General features: G+C 38.5%; 1 protein-coding gene across 6 annotated transcripts in view; it reads left to right on the plus strand.

Moving 5' to 3' along the window:
* CCDC171 (coiled-coil domain containing 171) overlaps window positions 1-23,130 on the plus strand; it is a 304,004-nt gene that overhangs the window by 166,165 nt on the left and 114,709 nt on the right. For 5 of the 6 annotated variants that reach the window (XM_084777633.1, XM_084777635.1, XM_084777632.1 and 2 more), the window contains 2 exons: window positions 18,403-18,548; window positions 20,759-20,813. In XM_084777633.1, coding sequence (XP_084633759.1) covers window positions 18,403-18,548; window positions 20,759-20,813 — 201 coding nt within the window. The remainder of the gene's footprint in view (window positions 1-18,402; window positions 18,549-20,758; window positions 20,814-23,130) is intronic. The other variant, XM_084777636.1, reaches the window with a different exon arrangement.

Here is a 23,130-nt window from a genome sequence, read left to right on the forward strand (position 1 = left end):
AACTGTCTTAGTTTTCATTAATTTGAGACTCATGCATTTCTGTTTTATCTGTTTGTTTATTTAGTTTTGAGACAGTCTTACTCTGAAGACCAGGCTGGCCTGGACCTTACTATGTAGCCAGTGCTGGCCTTGAATTTGAGGGGACCCTCTGTCTCAGCCTCCAGGCTGCCAGAATTACAAGTCTCCTCCACCATGCCAGCTTAAGGGATAGTTTTGTTTCAGGAATACTTCATTTAGTTGCAGTCCATTATTGTAACTTTATAATGTTGCATTTTAATGGAATGGGTATAAATTTAAGTACTCACACTCTTGGATAATTATTCAATTATATGTTCATAATCCTAACATGATTAAATGACAATGTTTAATTCATATTAGAGGTAATTTTACCCTTATGTGCAGCTACATAATTATATTTCTCTGTTTCTAGGAAAAATTAATGTCCTCAGGTTTGTTTGGAAGTTTAGGCACATTGCAGCATGGCTTCACTCTTTAGGAACCGCTGACTAATCCCCCACGCTGAGATCAGAGCATTTCAGATGCTAAGTAGTTATGCAGTCGATATGACTTTTCAATGCTCTGAGCTTGAAAACTGAGAGAAATTAATATTATCTCTTTTATTTTCAGAAAATACCATGCAGATATAGGAAAATATCCAAGAAATATATTTGAAAAATACAGAGCAGAGGCTATGAAAAAGACATGTAATTACTTATTAAACTACCATGCAATTGAAAAGTCTACAATGACTATTGTTAGGATGTCATGTACAAGAATTTAAAGTTTTGTGGTAAAAGTTGAAGTTGGCAGTGTATATAATGTGCTTCCAGCTACATAGAGTTTACACATGTCATGTTGAAAATACTGGGGAAAAAGGAGTGCTTCTATGATGATTTTGGTGTATACATCTCATTTTAAATGCATGCATTTAATGTATATATATGCAATGTGTGTATCATACATGTGTTTAAAATGTAATTTGTTTTATTTGCATGCTGTAGTTTTGAGAAAGCAAAAAGGAAGCATTTCCTAAATATGTTTTTATTTTGATATTTATGGATAAACAATTACTTTAAAATATTATTGCAATATCTTAACAGGAGATTGTGTTAGATATTGGGACTTTCTATTGGGACTCCAGGTGAGATAGGTAAGGGAGAATGGGGAAACAGAAGGATCCAGAGGGTTCTAAAAACCTACAAGAAGACCATTAAGGCGAGTCTGCTCAAACTATTGTACCAACCAAGGATAATGCATGCAGTAAACCTAGAACCGCTATCCAGCTCTAGCCAATGGACAGCGCATTCTCCACAGTTGTGTGGTGAGCAGGGACTGACTCTGACATAAATTCTGTTGTCCCCTATCTGACCACTTCCCCTTGGTAGGGAGGCCTGGTGGCACTTAGAGGAAGAGGAAACAGGCTCCCAGGAAGAGACCTGATAGGCTGTGATCTTATAGTGGTGACAAGGTCCCCTTCTCTCACAGACCTAGGAGAGGGGACTAGGATGAAAGGGGGAGGGAGGGGAAATGGGAAGATACAAGTGAGGGGATAATAATTGAGATGTAATCTGAATAAATTACTTAAGTAAAAAATATTGTTGCATGCATTAAATATGAGCTAAGAAAGATATGGAAAAGCATACACTTTGTGAATTATAGCTAGGCAGATAAGTTTATTTTGGCTAGTAGTATGTATAGTCAATGCTTTATGTATAAAATAGCAGTGTGATCATATATATGTGTCTATACTACTTTGTCTCAAGTGACTTAGCATAATTTTTAATATTTGGTTAAAACTCATGTCTTTTCTTGATGCTTCATTATTCAATCTTCCTAGAAGTTTGTTTTTTAAATTATCTAGTTTTTTTTGAGACACATACGTTTTAGTGAATTGCCAACTGTGAAAATATGTCACGATACCCTGTATTCTGTTGACGCTACAGACCACTCTGTAGGCTCAGTGGCCTTACAGTGATGGACATTCCTGTGCACACTGTGCACTCTTTGGCTGGTGGGGCATTCATTCGTTATCTGGGACACAGTTGGTTTTGTGGTAGAAGTTTTGTATAATCACATTGCTATTTTGTGTCTTCTCAGAACCAATATTATACTCCTGCCTACATTTCAATGAACAAAATACCTACCACACACACTTCTGATTTTAACAAGACAAGCAATATACATACAGGCGTTCGTTCTACCAGCTTATGTGGGGTAGACTTGAAATCAGTAGAAGGTGAGTGATTTGACTAACAACACAACATATTGAAATAACCATTTTCTTCTCTGTAATGCATACAAAACAAATATATCTTCTATTAGCCATACTGACTGAATTTATTTTAATTTTTTATTTATTTATTTTTGGGTTTTCAAACTTCACATTTTAATCACTGGATTCTCCTCTTTCCTTTTTATATAGGGTTGAAAACAGTTATTTTAGGAATCCATACTAGTGACAATTTTTCTTTCTCTAAAGTCTTTCTTAGTATTAAAAATTATTTGGTGTGATGTTACTTATAAGTAAATTTGAGAGCATGTGTGCTTAATGTTAGACACATTTCATTTAGCATTTTCTGGGTTCCAGAAACCATGTTGCTGACATTTCAAGGAACCACCGCTAGATGGTGACCTCGCTTATTTAGAAGGCTAGAACTGTGTCTTCAGGTGAATGGGTTGATAACAGAGGGGTCAGAATTGTGAAACATGCTGTTTTTATTGTGAATTTTTTAATGATTCAAATGGTACTGTTTATTGAGTATGTAAATGCACATGCACACACACATGCACAAATCCAATCCTGTGTATTTTGTTACCTTGTTACAGTGCTTCACTGGAACAAATGAAACACACACACACACACACACACACACACACACACATACACACACACACACAGACCTGCATGCATAACACACTCATGAACACAAGCCCATATACCTGTACACATGCACACACATGCATGCATGTATGCAAGCATACATGTATGCACATGCACACACTCACATACACAGACATGTACATGCATATTCACACTCCCATATGTAAATGCACACATGAGCACACACATGTACATTCATACATCCTCACATTTTATTTTTCAAGAAGTATTCTCTGAGCAAATGCAGGGGTTGTCCTAGGCACTGTTTCTACAGATATTGCAATAAGGCTTAGATCTATCCCTCCCACATGGTTTCCTTGGGGCGGTGTGTGAATTCGCACAGCGTTGAGCTAGGATTGTTTTAGGTGTGGGCATTCACTTTCCTTCCCTGATTCTCCCCTTCCACTTCCTCTTTTCCTTTTGGCGCTGGGGTTGAACCCGGCTCCTGATATGTGCTAAGCATGCACTGAACTATATACCTCCTGCTTCCTTTCTGTAACTAGTGGGAGTAAAGAAGGAAAGTGAAATTAAACATTTTACCCAGGACTGTTAAAACAACTTCAATGATTTCTTTTCCCTCGCAGTAGGAAACAGTGTAGACCCGTCAAGGTTTCCTCTCAGAAAACAGCCCCTGAGTTAAACTGTCTGTCCACTTTTTTGCTTTCTGCAGTAATATATTCTTTTCATTGTGTGTTCCTGCTTTGTCTTAGGCCTTAAGGCCTTCATATAATTTAAGTAATCTGTAGGATTTTATATTATTAGTAGAAACAAAATATAGCTGGTATGCTACATTTGTGTAAAGTGATTAAGTACAACCCCTCTGGATAATAAAAGTGAATTTTAATAAAATATTCTCCAGCTTATTAAGGAAAATTGTTTACTTCAAAATAGGTATTTTGTATATGTATTTAGTATATCCACAAGTCTTTTTTCCTCAAAGAAGAAATCATATTAAATGTTGCTTAGAGTTCTAGCAAAGAGTGAGATGATCTGTTGTCGTAGGTCCAGCATGATCTCTGGTGTTTACTGTAAGTTGGCAGTTACAGTTTGCACGTGTGATCCCAAGACAGCGTGGGGGAATTCTGCTTCACGGCCTGGAAGCCTTCAGCAGCTTTCCATGTCTCCCGTGACAACAGTTGGCACATGTGGGCGTTGAGCAGAATCTTACACAAAGCTCACAGAAAATGTTAAAACAAATCTGGCTGAAAGGACAAGGGTTGGGAGCCTACGGATTCAGCATTGCTACCAAAGCCTGCCCCCCCCCCCCAAGTAGCCTTATGCAGCCCACAAAGTGCTGTGTCCAAGTCGCGTGCCAGGTGAAAGTCTGACCTTTGTACTGATTTCACCCATTCCTCTGACCCTCTCTGCAAAGCCCTGTGTTCCTCCTGGGTTTCAGTGGACACTCCACTTTTACTATGCTGAGGATGCCGTCTGCATCTCTGTGCACTTAGCTCTAATGCCACCTGCCCTTTAAATCTCTTCATTTGTCCCTGATAGCTGTTTCTAGGAAGAATTTATTATTTGTATATAAGTATGTATTCATCAACACACTAGATGACCTGGCTTTAGAGTGTGCAGTCTGGGCATTTGAGCCCAGTGACTCAGTTTCCTTTTTTGTAAAGCGAGGTTGATAGTAATAGTCACTTCAAGGACTTACTGTGAATACCAACTGCACCATGCCTGGAAAAAAAAAGGAATTCAGCAAATGCCTCTGTTATTATTATTGTTCTTTATGGCTTTGTCAGGTAGATAAATACAATGTATGTATATGCTAGATGAATAAATCTGTATTATAGTCATATCCAACATTTAAGTTAAGTTTTCAATATGTATGTAACACAGATCCCACCCAGGCACAAGTCTCTTTGATCATTGCTGATGGAGATTTTACAAGGTTACTCCCTGTAAAATGAGACTCTTAGTGCAAAAACGATTATGTTATGTTATTTTGGGGATATCCTTTTCAGTATACCCAGTTCAGAAAACTGTTTATATTGTGCTTAATCGGTTTTAAATGTCTCCTGTTTGGAAGGGCAAGAGTCAAATGTAAAACACTGTGCGTTTTCTTCAGTGTTGCAGTGTGTCTTTGGCTAGATTAGTTCGCCTTCAGTGGTCATGTTGAATGAAGTGTGTTTTCTGTACGGGGGAGCCGTAGTCTCCTTCACTTCCATGTTAGAATGTGCAGCCTCAGGACTGCATAGGGGACGAGCAGTGGGATGAAACAGTGGGGCATCTTGTTGCTCATTGCCTGTGTCGCCTCACTCAGCCCTGCTGCAGGGAAGTGTCTGCGATGTGGAATTGCCCAGTTTCTGATTCAGTTTTTGGCCCTCTCTTCATCCCTCTACCCTCTCCCATTTTCTCCACTTTATCTGTGTAGGGGCAAGGATAATGGAATTCTTTTTAAGTCTAATACAATTCTGTTCTTATATGTTGATGAATAAATTTATTTATTGTTCCTATTACTGTAACCTTGCAAGCTAGCCAATGTGGCATGCTATTTGAAGCTTGTATTTCGAATTAATTTAGGCAATAAGTGTCTTTCAGATTGCCTTAGCAGGAGGAGGGAGCTCCAGGTACGGTGTCACACAACTTGATGTATTGATTTATTGTTTCTAGTACCAGGCATGGTTTCCCTTTTGTTGAGTGGGTCCAATTAGAGAGCTGTTGGTTACAACCAATGTGTGCATGCCACTACTGCATTCTTAGGGTCATTGTAACATGCTTGCCATTGTTGGGGCCAGTCAGAGCTCAGTAGGACTGTGGGTTGTTGCCATCTTCTAGAGGCTTCCATAGTACCTTCTGGTAAAAGGAAAGCTAGTCCTCAGGCAGGAGGCGTTCAGGTCAGTTTCAGCTAAGGGGCCGCTGTGTTTGCAGTGCATGATATATTTAGTAATAGAGCCTTACCTTCCGCCTCTGGAGGGCAGGACAGGATATGGGAGTGCAGCTAGCAACACCGTGTAGTGTTTTGGGAGTCTCTTGGACAGGAAGTTTGCTGTGAGATTGTTATCTCCTAGGAATGTAGGAGCTGCACCAATAAAGTTGCACCAACACAACAGCCTAGACCTAAACTTAGCAAGAAGACACCAATTGTGTATACAGTTGTGTGTAGAGGGAAGTTCCTAAGACGTCAGTCCCACGTGAAGAACTGCAGGCACCTGGAGAAATCGGCTTCCCCAGGGGCGAGCACACCACCTGCTTATCCAGTATCGAACGGTCGGCCCTGAAAACAAACATACAAGCAACATTTTTCTTTTTCTTTTGTTTGTTTTTTAATTAAGTTAAATTTATTTTGTGTGTGTGTGTGTGTGTGTGTGTGTGTGTGTGTGTGTGTGTGTTTGAAAAATAAAATCATTCACATTACATCTCAATTGCTATCCCATCCCATGCATCCTCCCATTCCTCCCTCCTGCTTTCACCCCATTCCCCTTCCCTATGACTGTGACTGATAGGGACCTCCTCGCCCTGAATATGATGCTAGGGTATCAAGTTTCTTCTTGGTAGTCTGCTCTCCCTCCTCTGAGTGCCATCAGGCCTCCCCATCAAGGGGACATGGCCAAATATGGGGCATCAGAGTTCGTGTGAAAGTCAGTCCCCAGTCTCCACTTAACTGTGGAGAGTATCCTGTCCCTTGGCTAGGTCTGGGTAGGGGTTTGATGATGACTGCACGTATTGTCCTTGGTTGGTGCCTTAGATCGAATAGAAACCCTGGGCCCAGATCTGCCCTTCTCATACAAGCAATATTATACACACTGAACACCTTGTATTTAGGTACTTAGGAACACATACATGCACACCAATTAATGAAAAAGAAAAGACCATGAATTTGAAAGAGAGCAAAGAGGGCTATATGGGAGAGTTTAGGGAGAAAAAGGAAGGGACGAAATGATGCAATTATATTAATCTCAAAACTAAAATAATTTTAAAAATCATGCCACAATAGAGCCATAATAACCAGCTTCATGTTACCATGACAAAATACCCGAGCTTAGAGAAGGCAAGCTTAGTTGCACAGATCCTGAGGCTTCTGTCCAGGGTCTTGCCTTGGTGTTGCTTGGGTCTGTGGCAGCATAGCACACCATGACAGTAACTTGTAGCAAAGCCACATCATGGCGGCTGAGAATCACGGTGAAGAGCAGGGCCTGGCTTTCCAGTGTCCCACCAACTGTTCTGCTTGCCACAACCTAGTAACCAAGCCTTTAACGCATGGACCTTTTAGGAATATTGATCCACATCATAGAAAGTGTTATGTTTGTTTGGTTGTTTGCTTTCAAATATTTAGTTTTTAATCCTGTAGCAGCCATGTTTTCACAGAGTTTTAGAGAGTTCATTATAAATTTATAGGTTGGAGCTTAACAGAGATAAAGAGAGCTATGCCGTTTGAATAAGACTTAGAGACAAGCAGCCACGTGATGGGGAGGGGGCTTTACAGAAAGAGCAAAAGAGCCCAACACACCTGTTCTGGTTGTTTTCTTGTTGACTTGATGCAAGCTAGAGTCATTTAAGAAGAGGGACCTTAATTGAGAAGATACCTCCATCAGATTGCCTGTAGGCAAGTCTGTAGGGCGTTTTCTTAATGGACAATGTGGGAAGGAGCAGGCCATTGTAGGTGGTGCCAATCCCAATAGGAGGTTCTGGAGTATATAAGAAAGCAGGCTGAGCAAGCCACAGGGAGCAAGCCAGTAAGTAGCATTCATCCATGGCCTCTTCTTCACTTCCTGCCTCAGGTTTTCTGCCTTGAGCTTCTGCCGTGGCTTCCCTCAGTGGACTGTGACCTGGGATGTGTAATCCAGATAAACTGTTTTCTCTCTAAGTTGTGCTTGGTTATGTTCTTTATCATAGCAATAGAAACCGAACTAAGATAATACCCGCAAAAGCATTTATAGTCCATGGCCAACATCCAAAGAAAGAAGGGAAGAAAAGATGATTTACACTTTTTTTCTTTAGCATGGCTTAAGGTGAACCTGCCTTTCTGAGGGGGTGGTCCCTTAACCAAGTGATTGGCCAGTCCGATTGCGTTCTTAAGGCTCACAGAGGAATCTTCTTTTTTTTTTTTTTTCAGTTTTCAAGAGAAAGTTTCTCTGTGTAGTCTTGGAACTCACTCTGTAGACCAGGCTGGCTTCGAACTCACAGAGCTCTGCCTGCCTCTGCCTCCCACGTGCTGGGGTTAGAGGTGTATGCCACCACCACTTGACTTACAGAGGAATCTTAAGTTATGCATTCCTTGTCTTTTGATGTCAAAAGGATATAATTAAATAATGTTGGACCTCTTGCTATACTTCATTTCAACGTGATAGAAAATACCTAAACAGATCAATATGCTTTGCTGATTTTGTAGAATTTGGTAAAAAAGTGAAATACTTTTTTTCATTTTTATTGCATTTTCCCAGCTTATGGATTTTATGGAAAGTGTGGAGATGGTTACTAATGTTGAGAAGAGGTGGGCTCACATTTGCCGAAGCCTATATACCAGTTATATGACTGCATAGGATACTGCACTTCTCGGCTTCTTAGCTTCTCTTGTATAAAATAGAAGTTAGTGTGTTGTCTGCTTTCCTGGACTATGAGGAATCACATGAGTGGATGTTACCAGCGTGCCTGGATGGTGATGCTGAGGGAGATGATGATGGTGATATCCCTTTCTCATTGAACACTTGTTTTCTTCCAAGAGTCAGTCTCCCCCCACCTCTGTGCATGTGTGTGTGTGTGTGTGTGTGTGTGTGTGTGTGTATGTGTGTGTGTGTGTATGTATGTGTGTGCGTGTGTGTGTGTGTGTGTGCGTGTGCGTGTGCGTGTGCCTGTGCGTGTGTGTGTGTGAACAGTAATCATAATGGCAAGAATTTATTGAGCCCTTAGGACAGACATTGTTCCCGGCCTTCTATAAGAATAGACCTAATTCCTTCATATCTGAGCAAAATGCTCAAATCCCTAAACTAAGGGATATTCTAAAATTAGGAAATCAGCAGTTTGCAAACAAAAACTTATTTTCAGATTCTTTTAAGTAATGAACTTTGCTCAACTATTATTTATTTTATTTAATGAAACAGTTGGACTTTATTAAGCCACTTTAACCAGATTGATTTAAGCACAGGGGCTGAGAGAAAGAGGTATTCAGGGAAGAAAGAAGGGCATATTTGAGAGCTTGGGTGTTGGCTTCTCCAAATGTCTGTAATGATTTCCTTTCTTCCTCTTTTTTCTCCTCTTCCTCCTTCACTTAAAGACAAGATTCTTCTCTATAACTCAGACTGACATGAGTCTATATCCAAGTTAGTACAGCCATGGCCATGATGTCTTTGATTTTCTTTTATTAAAATTAGCTAGTATATAACATATTTGAATTAAATTATAATCATCTAAATTCTATAACAGGGAAAATACAAATGTAAGGATTATTAAATAGACGGCATATTTATCCTATTTGGTTCTATCACCAAAAATTCTTGAGATTGATTTATTCAACAATTTCTTTTAATTTAAATATTTAGAACCATCTATATGAGATCTTTGTAAGTTACTTATATTTTAAAAATTCTTGGAGCTGGAGAGATAGTTCAGTGATTGAGTGTGTCCTGCTCTTGTGGAGGAAGGGGTTGTTCACCTTTCAGCAACACTTCAGACAGCTCACAGTCACCTTTAACTCTGGCTCCAGGGGCCCCAATGTCCTCCTCTTACCTCTAGGAGCACATGCACTCACATTTCCATACCCAGCTCTCCCCACTTTGTACAAGTACATGAACACACAGTTTAAAAAAACAGAACATTAAAAAATTATTCTCAGAGTATTATTTTAGGTAATTCTTAATTTTAATGCAGCACTTACACTTTCCAAATGAGTTTCCTGCAATGCGATTCACAGCGGATGCACTCACAGTATTGCCAAGGAATTGAATGTTTCTGGATTTCTCGGCTGCTCTTCCCACATTGCTTTTTGAGTCAGGGTCTCTCTGTGGCCCATGCTGGCCTTGAGTCTCTGATTCTTCTGCCTTGAACTTCCCAAGTGCTGGGTGCAGGTGTAAGTACCAAGCCTGGCTCTAGCGTCGTCACTTGTGTAAAAATTTGAAGCCCGCTGAGACATCCGTAGACGACGGTAAAGCCCAGCAGAAGAGCTGTGTTTATTCCATCCCCTTGCATTTCTCAAGAGTTGAAAACAAGCAAAGGTCGTGTAAAAAGCTGATGTTGGTGTAGCAACAGCAGCAGCAGGATGACTCTTACATGCAGGTGGTTTCCAAGGGTGTGGAGGACATTAGTACTTAGCCTTCCATGTGTCATGGTGAATGTAGCTAGCCAGCTTTGATCAATTGTTCTTTATTCAGTGAATTTTCCAGTTGAGAAGGCTTATGGGTCTCTTTACTATACTCCCTTTTTTGACATGTAAAATATGTTTTAACCATTTCCCTCTAAGATTTCACCTACCTCTTCTAGTCTGTTACAAAGAGTTCTGTGGTTTGCATGTGAGGCCCAGGACAAGCAGGTCAATTCAGTGCATTTTGAACATTTTTATGAGGCTTTTCATTTTGTATTTTACTATTGGCAGCTTTCATGTACTTACTAGGAAAGATTTGGGGTTTTTATTTCTTTATATATAAACAGAATTTAGAAGGGTATTTTCAAAGGATGAATTGAGAATATACCAATAACCATAAGACATCTTACAACAGAATCTTAGAGCATATTTTGAAATTTGAAGGGTGAATTTTCATTGCTCATTTGCTGTTTCTTGTTGTTGTTCATCTAACATATTGACTATTTGTAAAAATATGTCTACAAGGCATTGCTTTCATTTAGTCCTTTTCAACTGTGTTACAAAGTAGTGATTTTATTTATTTATTTATTTACTTAGATTTATTTATTTATTATGTGTTTTCCTGTGTGCCAAAAGTGGGCACCAGATCTCATTATAGATGGTTACGAGCCATCATGTGGTTGCTGGGAACTGAACTCAGGACCTCTGGAAGAGCAACCAATGCTCTTAACCTCTAAGTCATCTCTTTGGCCCCTAAAGTAGTTATTTTAAAAATTAAAACTTTGAGGGACTGAAGAGAGGGCTCAGTGGTTAAAATCACAATTACCTAACCCCAACTCCAGGGGAATTAAAAGTGCGTTCTTCTGTGCACAAGCCCACACATAGACATACACATATGTGCATAATTATTTGAGTGATTATGTATCTGAATATATATGTATATAAATAATGAAGTAGCTAGAACCTAGAAACTGAGATGCTATAGATTTAGACTTATTTAAAGAAGACTAATGACATGAGATCTAGAGACATAATTATTGTATTAATTATACAGTAATAGAAGATTTATTTAGTCTTCTCTTGCTATAGGATACTTTCATGTCTGTTATCTTACTATACATACACACACTTATATGCACATAATACATTAATTTATACATAGATATATGTCTACATAAACATAATACACAGGCATTGCTATTTCTACACACTGAAAATGGAGAAGTTGTCAATCTTCAATTTCATTTCATCAGTGTGCTGCCTACCTTCTATGTGACATTAAGAGTAGAAAACAGTAATAGACAATGCCCTCAGGGGAGCTACCTTAAAATTGCATAACATAACTAATTCTATAAAATAAGAATATAAAGAAGAAGAAGCACATAAATTAATTATACTACACAGTGCCATCTCTTTCTGTTGTATATTTGTTATAAATTACCTCATTGCTTAGCTCACAGATTATTAACATAATTGTAGATTATAGTGGGTTTTAGCTTTACCCTTGTATGCCCTGCATTGAGATTGATGGTTGTATCATTTAAACATTGTACTTTCTGTAAATGTGCAGTTTGATTTCCCAGTGGGTACTTTGCCACCACAGGATAAACTGAGGAGGGGTATATATAGGTGGCTGCTTAATCACCCAGCTGACTTTCTCTGAGGGGAAAAGGTTTAACTCTCCAGGCCGGAGCTAATTGTTACTGACAGGGGCTTCCACTGAGAGTGGTAAGCAGGGGGCCAGACCTGACTGTTGCTGTTGGTGGGCTAGGACTAGTGGGTTTGTGGTGGGGGCTTCCCTTGACTGTGGTAAGCATCTAGAAAAAGAAAAGAAATCGAAAAAAGACCATACACATATACACATACACTTACACTTGATGACGAAGTAAGACAGACTCTAGCAGACAGGTTCCAACAAGCTTCTTCTACAAGTGTCTCTTCCTTTACATATAGGTATACATAATACATATACATATACGTATGAACATATGAACATATATGAACATATATGAACATATATACATACGTGCATGCATACATGTTCACACATTGAGTGGATGGAGCAAACTCTGAAAATTGAGTTCCAACCCAACCTTACACATATACATATATACACATACGTACATTTTTGCAGATGGAAAAAGATTTCAACCTCCTTTGTGGATGGAAAAGGATTCCAACAACTTTATTTTTTCTCTCACAGCTTGTATATCCCAGCAAGATCTTTGAGGCAGTACAAAAATTGCAATGTGGTCAAATTCTATTTTTTCTTTACATAAACTATTACAGTGAATGTACATAAGCAAAACATGTTCCCCAATACCCTCACATGATCAAATGATTTATATATTATGAGTGAGAAACAAATATGAAAAGCAAATTATTCCCAAGAACCCATATACATTTGTAACTAATATTAACAAGTGTGAGCAAGCAAGGTAATTTCTCAGCCAGCTTTTTGGCTGCAATTTGCAGTTACAAAGAAAGAATTAACTGTCTTAAAAGGTAATCTTATAAAAATCTTAAAAGAATCACAAATCTCAACTTTTATATAAAAACAATCAGCCATTTATAATTTAATCCTCAAGGTGTGCATCTACTTATTGATAATTTTATTAAATCTTATCAGTAAGCTGAGGGCAAAAGTGAGCATAAGAAAATTAATAATTGTCTCAATCACCAGCCCACCGTCAAAGAATCATGTCAGCCAGTGCTCTCCTGGGCTGTTCTTGCTCACCAACCTCAACAGTGCCTAGCTTTACTTTTAAGAGTGTGCTTTTCTTAACTTCAAATTATTGTCTAAGATTATCTGTATCAGAGCCACTAGCAAAAACATCTTTACCTAACTTAGCTAAAAAATCTACTTTTTCCAAATTCTTTCTAAAGGTGGCAGTCATTGCTAACAATCTACATCTCTAGGTTCTTTTCAAGGGTGGTGGTTGAACCATTAATCTGCTCCAGCAGGAACGCCTGCGAGAGATCAAGCCTTGTTACTGTGAGTGCCAGTGATACCTCCCAGTGAAGCCTGGAAGGCACTTAGCGTCTTCATACAACTCACATGAGGACCCACGAGGGCAACAAGCAGAGCTGTGCTCCATGAGAGCACGAAGTCGTCAGGACACGACGCTCTCAGGGCTCCGTCTCCCCCTTCCTGCTGGGCCGTATCCCATGTGTTCAATAGCTGTTTTGCTGCTCCCCCTGCACAGCCCCCGACAGCCACTCCAATTAACTCTTGATTAATAGAACTTTTTAGTTGTCACATTATAACTGACTGAAGATGGCACCATTTTCTTTTCTAGCTATGAAATGCTTTGCCTAGTGTACTGCTAGCAAGGAATGGTTGTTCAGAAATCACAGCTGGGTAGCAGTGTGCTGTATTGTGATCCCTCCAGCCAGTCCTGTTTGTGGTGTTGGGGACCAGACCACTAACCCCGTGTATGAAGGGCAGCTTCTCTGCTGCTGAGTTGCGTCTTCGCTTTGCAAACTTAGGTTTATAAATTGTTACATTTCCCCTGACCATAGCTTAAAGTTTCTTTTCTTCCGTTCACTTTGAATGACTCACTTTTCATACCAAATTGAATAGCCATTAGTTTTTAGTCTGTAGGAATGTGGATCCAAAGCTATTCCCTGTTAGACGAAAGAAAATCTATAAAAGCTCAGTTTTCCTAATGGCCTAATGGTCTAAATGGTACCCTCATGGGGAAAAATGTCGGTGAGACCCTCGGCGTGTGGAGGTATGAATTAGACAGATGTGTACACCATACGGATAACTAACTTCTGTATTGCACACCTATTAATCAAACACTCAGATTGAGGAAATTCATTTTATGATTTTTATTTTTGAGACAGGATTTCTCAGTGTGGCCCTGGCTGTCCTGGAGCTTACTATGTAGACCAGGCTGGCCTCGAATTTAGAGGTCTCCTTGCCTCTGCGTCCCAAGTGCTGGGATTAAAGGCATAAGCTGCCACTGCTGCTGCCACCGCCACCTGGCTGAATTTTTATTTTTTGAAAATACCAAAATGATAAACCTTATATGTTTTGTATAGCTTTAAATTAGTGTTTGCTGAAATAATTAGGCATACTATATTTCGGGCACCAGTTTTAGAAAGATTTTTCTTAAAAGAAAGAATATAAAAAAACACTTATATTTGTGGTGGCTGCAAAACTCTTTGAACATACCAACACCTTGTATAAGTTATACAAAGAACTGATTAAGTGGCATGTGAATTATATCTCAAATCTGTTTTCACTACACAAAATGTGTTATTAGGGCAAAGAGCAACATAATTTCAATTTATAGTCATAATTTAAGAAATTATTAGCCTTAATAAACACTTTTAGGTTTAGAAATACAAAATTATGAATTACTTAAATAACTTGTGTTTTTATTCAGTAGTAACATGCTTATTACAGAAGCTTCAGAAACCATAAGTAAATATTTAAAAATATGTGGGTCTTTAGCCTCTCAGCTACCATGTTTTTATCCCTAAGCTCATCCATATTCTCTATCTTCTTTGTGTCAATACACAAAGCTTTGCCAGCTTTTATTGTTAGTAAATAAATTTTCACGATCAATTAAGGGAAACAGTCAGGTGTAAATACCTTTTTGTAATAGTAGTTTGCTAGAAGCATTTGCTTTTTCCCTCTTGGATCATGAGAGGTGTACACGAAGGTGCATATTAACTGAAAAGAAATACTATAAAGATATGTGGTAGATGGCATATAAAATTTAAAATTTGCTTTCAAGCATTTTTTGGATTTAAAATGAAAAGTATAATCTTGGGTGAAAATATTAACACATGAGTTCTTGGGTCGGCAGAATATTTTTTACCTTTTAAAAGACTCTTATTATAATATGTAGCATTAACTTTCTAACAGCTCAAATTATTCACAACACCATTTAAAGATAAGTTCAGTATCAGGCTTTGAGTTTTCTTTTTCTTTTCTTTCTTTGCTTTTTTTTTTCTTTGTAAATATTAAGACCTGAGTACAAAATGAGGGCTGTATTGTGGATTAAGTGAAGTATCTCAAGGCTGTGCCGCTCTGATAACTGAACCTGGAGTGACCTTTCTCAGACACAATTACAGAGCTGTATGTTTTTCCTTTAATTTCATCAGGGGTTTAATTAGTATACAAATAAAACTTCCCTTATCTTCCTTTCTACCTAATTGGCTTGTCTTCGCTTATATATGAAGTATGTGAAAGTGGGCTGTAATTAGGGTGACCGTGTTAACCTTTTTTCCTCAAATGTACTGTTGCCTAAAGGCCTCAAGGCCTAAAAACAGCGCTTTGGATTATTGCTTTGCAATCACTATGGCTGTCCCACAGGTTTTCTCATGAGCAGAAGGGCTTTGGGTGCTGCAGGTTCCCACTGCTTAACAGGATCGTCATTCTTCTCCCCACTAAATGTTTATTGATTATCTTGCTGTTCCAGGCTCAGCCTCCAACAACTTAATATCAGGTGACAGTCAGGAGAGTTCTCCAAGTAATTAGAGTTGAGCATTGGGGGAACAATTAGGAGCAGAGTTATTAAACTTGATTTATCCTATTCTCTCCTGAACAGTTTCTTGGATATCAGAACATCACACGTTCACAATCTAGCCTGGTTGAGAAATTAGTGGCTAGCCTGCTGCTTACCATTGTTGCCTTGCTGCCCAGAGGCACACCCTCTTGGTTCCAGTCACTCAGCTGGAAATATTGGAGGCCATAAAATTTATTGTGGGTTTTAATTAGGTGAATCTGAGCAAGAGAAAAGCGCAACCTAAAGATTTACAAGTAGGGTGTGTAGTGTATATGTGAAATAGATTTATATCTAAGTATGTGCTATATTAATTTTAAATGAAGCTCAGAATTTTTTAAGGGATGCCAATTTTTGGTCAGAAAGCTTAGTCTTAAGGAGAAGATGTATTTTGATCTACTTTTTATAATTTTGTGTTTTACACCATTTAAATGAACTTTATCCCCTTTTGTGTGCATAGATTCCTTGGTTAGGTCCCCTAAGTCCTTAAAGTGAGAATTATACACCTAAAAGTGAAATGACAGTGTTCTATTTAAAAAATTGTTTTATGCTTTTATTTTCATATTCAGGGATCTATGTAACTTAGTGTTTGTTTCTGTGAGAGTAAGCTTTGGAGGGCTCTGATGGCCTGTCATAGCTCTTAAGAGATGAGCTTGAAAGAACAGCCAGGAGTCAGTTTGGCCATCTGAAAGCTCAGATGCTGGCCTCTAGCTTCTGTGAATGTATAACATTGATGTGGAATGGACCAGTGTGGTTTGAAAATGAAGCCAACTGATGAGCTCTCTCAGCCTGGGCCAGCAAGGCTGAACTGTGCGTTAAAGCCCGGAAGCCCCTCACAGGCACACACTCCCATCTTAAGACTCACTAAGCACAGCGGTGTTTGTGGACCAGCATACACTTACCATTTCTTTTAGAAAAGGCGTTAAAGCTTTACACTAATGGATGGTAGAAAAGGAGCCTTTTTTAATTGCTTGGGAAATATCAAATTAAACCAAATAGGTTTAATTTTTTTAAACAAAGAGCTCTTTGATACTTCAATGTTTTTAAGTATCTTAACAAAATTACTAGAATTGTTTTTTTTTTTATATAAAAAGACCTGTTCTTTGTTGTCTTTAAGCATTGCTTGAATATTTCTTTGGTGAAATATTATTTTTCAAGTATTTAAGATCAATTAGTTTTTTAAACATAAAATAAAGGCACAGATTCTATTGTAATGTGATATTTTAATACATGTATACATTATGTAATACTAAAATCAGATCAAACACATATGTTTTCCAAGCACTTATCATTTCTTTGTAGGGAAATATTAAATTCATTTTTTAGCTTTTAAAAATACATGGTATATTGGTCATCCTACTTACTGCACAGTAGCCCACTGCAACTTCTACCTGATGGTCATGCAGTGCCCTTGATCAACTTTGTGATATTCTTAAGTATCTACTGATATTAAGGCTTGAAAATACATTTAAGTATCTAATGAGTAGTCATTGTTTTCTCATTACTAATTTTTTGGTGTTTGTATATGTAGTAGTAACGTGGCTGAATTTAAAGGATTACAGCACTTTCAAACACCTGGTTCGACTGGACCTTTTTCAGTTCCCTGCCATCTGGAGTGAATTGATGTAGTTCACACAAGTGGCTTGGCTTTCATACTGTCATTGTGACTGTGTCGAGAAGAGAGTTTCAAACAGGAAACTGGAGTGCACTGCTTCTTCTTCATGGGGCTTGTGAGCCACAGTTGTGGATATTCATGTGTGGCTGAACTAGTGAAAGGAATAAAACAAGTGCGTGCAATCAGTTGCTTGGCTGGCTGTTCCACAAATTTAATTGTAAAAACTGTTTAATAAGCTCATTTTAGAAATTGTATAGGAAAAGGGATGAGCCGATTTTTGATGTTCAGGAGGTCAACTGATTCCCATACTATTTGGCAACCTAGATTTGTAAACATGGTCTAGAAATTATTCCTTAAAATTGTTTCTGATTCTAATACTTTCTCACTTAATCCTTCAAAAAAAAAAAAAAAAGCTGAGGAATTGCATGCCGGGATGTCTGTGCTAAGCTGGTATGTAATGAACAGTGATTCCATAGAGCCTGTGCCTCTGTGATTGGGACAACTCATAAGCTGTAACTCATCATGAATGCCGTATTAACCGTCCCGTCAGTTAGAACATGCTGGTCGCACAGCCATAGTAATTCTTGATGTGGAAGCTGTTTGTTGGGAAGCAAGTAAAATTTATTGCCGAGTCCCATTCGGCTAGTGAAATGTGTACAGCAAGCTGCCACAGACAGAGATGTAAGCACGTGTGAGCCCGTCATTGCCCCTGGAGTTCCAGTTGCTTTTCCTTACCATCCACTCCTGTGGGACATCTGATAGCTCTTAGTCATGTCGAGAGTTAAATAGAATCCAATCTTCATACAATTGTTGAATCAGTTCTTTATTCTTTTTATCATTAAAGGCAAGGACTTATAGCTTGAGATTTCTGTAATAGGAAACTTTTAGTAAGAACATGGTTTGTTTTCCTTTATGTGATAAAATAGAATTATATTTTGTAGCCAAATAGTTCTCAAAACAATGTAGTTCTTATTTCTTATTAGCAAGAATGTAAAAAATTTTGCAGGAAATTTGTTAAACCTTGATGCGTAATGACCCAACTCCCCATCTCAGCCAGGCTGTACTCTTCTTTGTCTAATAGCCTATGGCATAAATTGAAGTTAATTATCAGGGCTGACAAGTAACTCTGTTTTCTGTCTGCTCGCAGAGTCTCTCCGAGGCAAAGATGGAGCTGAGAAGGAAAGATCAATCTCTACGTCAGCTCAATAGACATCTTACCCAGCTGGAGCAGGACAAGCGCCGGCTGGAGGAGAGCATCCGTGATGCCGAGAGTGCCCTCCGCGTGGCAGCCAAGTGAGCGCGCGGGCCGTGGGGAGAGCACTTAAAACAGACGAAAGATCAATTCCTACTTTCATGCTCTGGGTTTTAGCCCTGGATAATACAGTGCAGGAAAACAAAAGTACAGCTGTCTCTCTTTGAAATTCTCTGATATGCCCTCAAAAAGGAAACTCTTAACATACTAAGTGTATATTTTATTGAGAAGCCTCAGAAGCAAAGCTTCTACATTGCCTCAAATTATGCATATCTGGTGCTCAGTTGTGACTTGTTTGAAACCACATTTTCATTAGTGTGAAACATAAAATTGTTTAAAAGATTCGCATAGTTACGTTACTTGTCTCTGTTTATTGCTTATCACCTTTGCTCCACTGGCTCCCACTCCTGACTTTGCTTTGTAGAGCCTACTGATATTACAAGTAATATTTCCATCAGGAAATGTTGGTATGCAATCAATACATGTATCATAGCCTTAAGATGCAACTAAAACATGTTGATCGTGGGAATCCATTAAGCTTATAGTGGTAAATGCCAGAGTACATTTAATAGAAGAGATACCATTTCAGTGTAAGCAGCTATGTAAATGCGGAGAATGTTTTCTCTTGTAGCATGTAACAAGTGGCCATACATACACTGTGAAGTTCCAACTGAAGCATTCTGCTGCGTGTTTGCTCCCCATAGTAAGGCTTATGGACTACCCTAAGGCAGGGTGTTGTGCAACAGCATGGTGAAAAGAATGAAAGAAACCCATGGTTCTAATTGATTCTCTGTGTTTAGAATTTTTTATTCATGAAAATGTAAGAATAGTGACACTTTTGAGACAAACTCCTGTTAGACACAAGCTGTGAGTGTGAACACACTCTATACATTACAGGGTAGAGCCTGTGAATCCTGAGGTGGAGCGACTGTGATACCAGGACAGCAGTCCTATTGCTTCTGGGTGGATGACATCACTTATGCATGATGGGAAGATGAATTCTGAAGCACAAATATTGGCTTGCTTGAATATCCACCAGTAGTTCGTTTTTTTTGAAAATTGTATAGCTATATAGCTTCCACATTAAATCTATATAATTTTTATTTCTAAAAATGTAAGTTTGACCACCGCAGATTTGTTGCCATTTTCTCAATCTCCTCACATAGAGTGAAGAAACACACTAGGTTATTAACTCTGAGTCTCACAGATCATAAGGTTCTTAGAGGCACGAAGACAGGATTATAAACCTCCAGATTTCCATTGTATTTTTACAGGGCTGCAGTTTACTCAGGACACAGGTGTCTATGGCTTGTTTCTATGGGCATAGGATCTTATAAAACTAAATAAGACTGATTAAAACTTAGAGTGTTACTATATTGTTTACATTTTTCATTCATACATTATTATTATAATCTAGTCTTCAGCATTTTAACTCATGGTTTTTATTTTATTATGAAAGCTGAATAAATACACAGGGCAAGAAGAGAACTTGTAACCGCACATGTGTTGTCAGGCTGTGGAGGGTGTTAATGTAATTATAGCAGCATAAAAGGACTGTGAAGAAAAACAATAGTTTTTTATACAACATCAACACTTATAACACTTTGCCACCAATTAAATGATTTAAAGAATGTGTTGTTTTTTCAGAGCATTTTAAATTGTGAATAATGAATAATATAATCATGGTTTCTTTATCTTTTCCATTCTCTTAACTTATGGTCTGCTTTCCCCAGTTTAGGACAAGTAACATAAGTGAGCATAAGAGCTAAGTGCAAAATTTATCAGTGGCCATGGTTACATTTTAATACTTTTTTTCACATGTGTATGGTGTGAGTGTGTGAATGTGTGTGTGTGTGTGTGTGTGTGTGTGTGTGTGTTGCATGTGACAGCCACAAGTTGATGTTGAGTCTCTTTTGTGATTACTTTTTATTCTATTTGTTGAGACAAGGTCTTTCCTTGAGCCCAGAGCTCACTAATTTCTTTTAGCAATGCTCGCCAGCCTGCTTGGGGACCAGCGTCTACCGTGTGAGGACTGAGATTACAGGCTGGCTGTCATGGCTTCTCATATGTGTGCTGGAGGTCTGGATCCTGTCACACGTGCACAGGCCACCTCCCCAGCATTAAGTTTTTTTGCTTTTAAAGGGAGATCAAAGACAGCTAGTAATGGTGACTTAGGCTAAAATGCAAACAAATGTAGGAAGATGTTTGGGTTACACTCACACTTAATCTTTCTTTTTCTTCTTTCTTCTAGAGACAAAGAGTGTGTAGCTAATCACATGAGAACAGTAGAAAGCATGCTCCATAAGGTACTACAATTCTTAAAAATCACCCAATTTGTGCCATGATTGTTCTGGTCTTTATTTTGATTTTTTAATTCTTAAAGTTTTATTTTATTTTACTCTATTTTTCCTTTTCTTTATCTTTCTCTCATACAGTATATAAAGACCACAGCTTCCCTTTCCTCCACTCTTTCTAGAGGTCCCCCAATTCCACTCTCCCTGAGATCCATTCCTCGTCACTTTCCTTTTAGAAAAGAGCAGCCCCCAGAGATAGCAACGAAATACAACATAACAAGATGCAAGAAGAGTAGGCACCTCTCCTCATATCAAGGCTGGACAAGGCAACCCAGTAGGACAGAAAGGGTCCCACAAGCAGGCAAAAGAGTCAGAGACACTCCCATTCCTACTGCTAGGAGTCCCACATACACACACAAAAAATCAAGCGAAGCAACAATATATATGCGGAAGACCTAGTGCAAACCGGCAATTGCTTCTTCTGTCTCTCTGGGCCCCATGAGCCCTGCTTAATTGATCTGGTGGCATGCTCTCCTGGTGTCCTCCACCCCTCTGCCTCCTACAGTCTGTCCTCTCCTTCTTCTGCTGGGGTTCCCCAAACTCTGCTTGATGTTTGCCTGTGGGTTTCTGCGTCTGCTCCCGTAGGTTGCTAGAGGAGGCGTCTCTGATGACAATTGGGATAGGTACCAATCCTATGAGTTTATATATCATTTTATTAGCTTCTCGTTTTTAATTAATTAATTAATTATTTTAAGCTATCCAGCTTCTGGTTGCTGGCCATCCAGGCAGTGTCGGGCATGGATGCCCCCCTCTGGTTTGGGTCTCAACTTAGCCCAGTCACTGGTTGGCTGCTCCTACAAGCTCTGAGTCACTATTGTCCCAGCATATTTTGCAGGCAGGACAGGTTGGGGGTTTTAGGTCATTGTTTTTATTAACTGCAAAACAGTTTAATTACCTTTGAATATTTTAAAAAATAAGTTAGCAAAAACTATGAGCCACATTGTCATTAGTTTTCTAGAACTCACTTTAGGTACTTAGTAAAACTATGGGAATTATGGTTTCTCCAATCTGGCCTAAGTACACTGCAGTTATTTGTGGTCTTTATCAAGTGACGCAAGGGTCATCGTCATTCTCACCTGTCCTGTGATGACAGAACACTGGCCTGCTACTGTCTGTGTATGTACACACGGGAAGATAGGATATGTTTTGGCAATAGTCATATACCTTAGCTACGCAATAGATGATTCACATGGACATTTCTTACTTAAATGAAGATGTTCTTAAAATGAAAAATTCACTCAACAATATATTGTTTTTCAAACTGATTGTTTTTATATTATGAACTGTGACTTATTAGTAGTGTAAATTTGTTACATTAGTATAAAGTTGTTAGCTATGCCTTGTGTTAGCATCATAATCTAGATGAAGAGATGTGTTCATTATTCCATTAAGAGTTTTTACATGTATTTATTTATTTATTAATGTGTGTATGTATGTATGTATGTATGTATGTATGTATGTATGTATGTGCATGTGCACACTCATAAGGTGCACTTATAGGGGCTATAAAACAACTTGTGGCTTCTCCTCCACCATATGGATTCTGAGGATTGAACTTGGGTCATCAGGCTGGTGACAAGTGCCTTTACTCAGTGAGTCATCTTGGCAGTCTCTCATTAGTTAAAAGTAACATTATTTACAAATGTGTGTTACTGTCTAACTGACAGTTGTTTGAAATACAGATGGCTAATGCTTTTTAAAAAATACATACATATATATATATGTAGATATATATATGATGACTACCATTTAGAAGAATTTTAATACCCTAAAACTAATAGTCTTAAGGATATTAAATAATAGTGAATTAATATTTAGTACATTTTAACACTTAAAAAAATCCTAGGTCACTATATTCTTTGAAGTTTTGAAAATGACATTTTTAAATCTTTGGAAAGTCTAGTAAATAGTCTGGATTCTCTTTTTATTTAGGTTTCTTTACAACCACATTTTTTCCTTCCTCAAAAAGTTTAGCCAGTAGTACAGCTTAATACCCAACCAAATATGTGTGCCTCAGATCTGAAATGTAGTTTCAGGAATGTGATCTTGGTTTTTACTTGTATCTTAGGATGGATACACACACACACACACACACACACACACACACACACACACACACATACACACACACACACACACACACACAGACACACACACACACACACACACTCCTATAGTTAATGTAGATTTTGAAATCCCATTCATCAGCTCTCCATATGGAAGAAAAATATTAGGTAGAGGCTGACTTCTCCAATTGATATGGATGCCA

Source organism: Acomys minous (genome assembly GCF_964271855.1).
Source record: "Acomys minous genome assembly, chromosome: 1".
Classification (NCBI taxonomy): Eukaryota; Metazoa; Chordata; class Mammalia; order Rodentia; family Muridae; genus Acomys; species Acomys minous.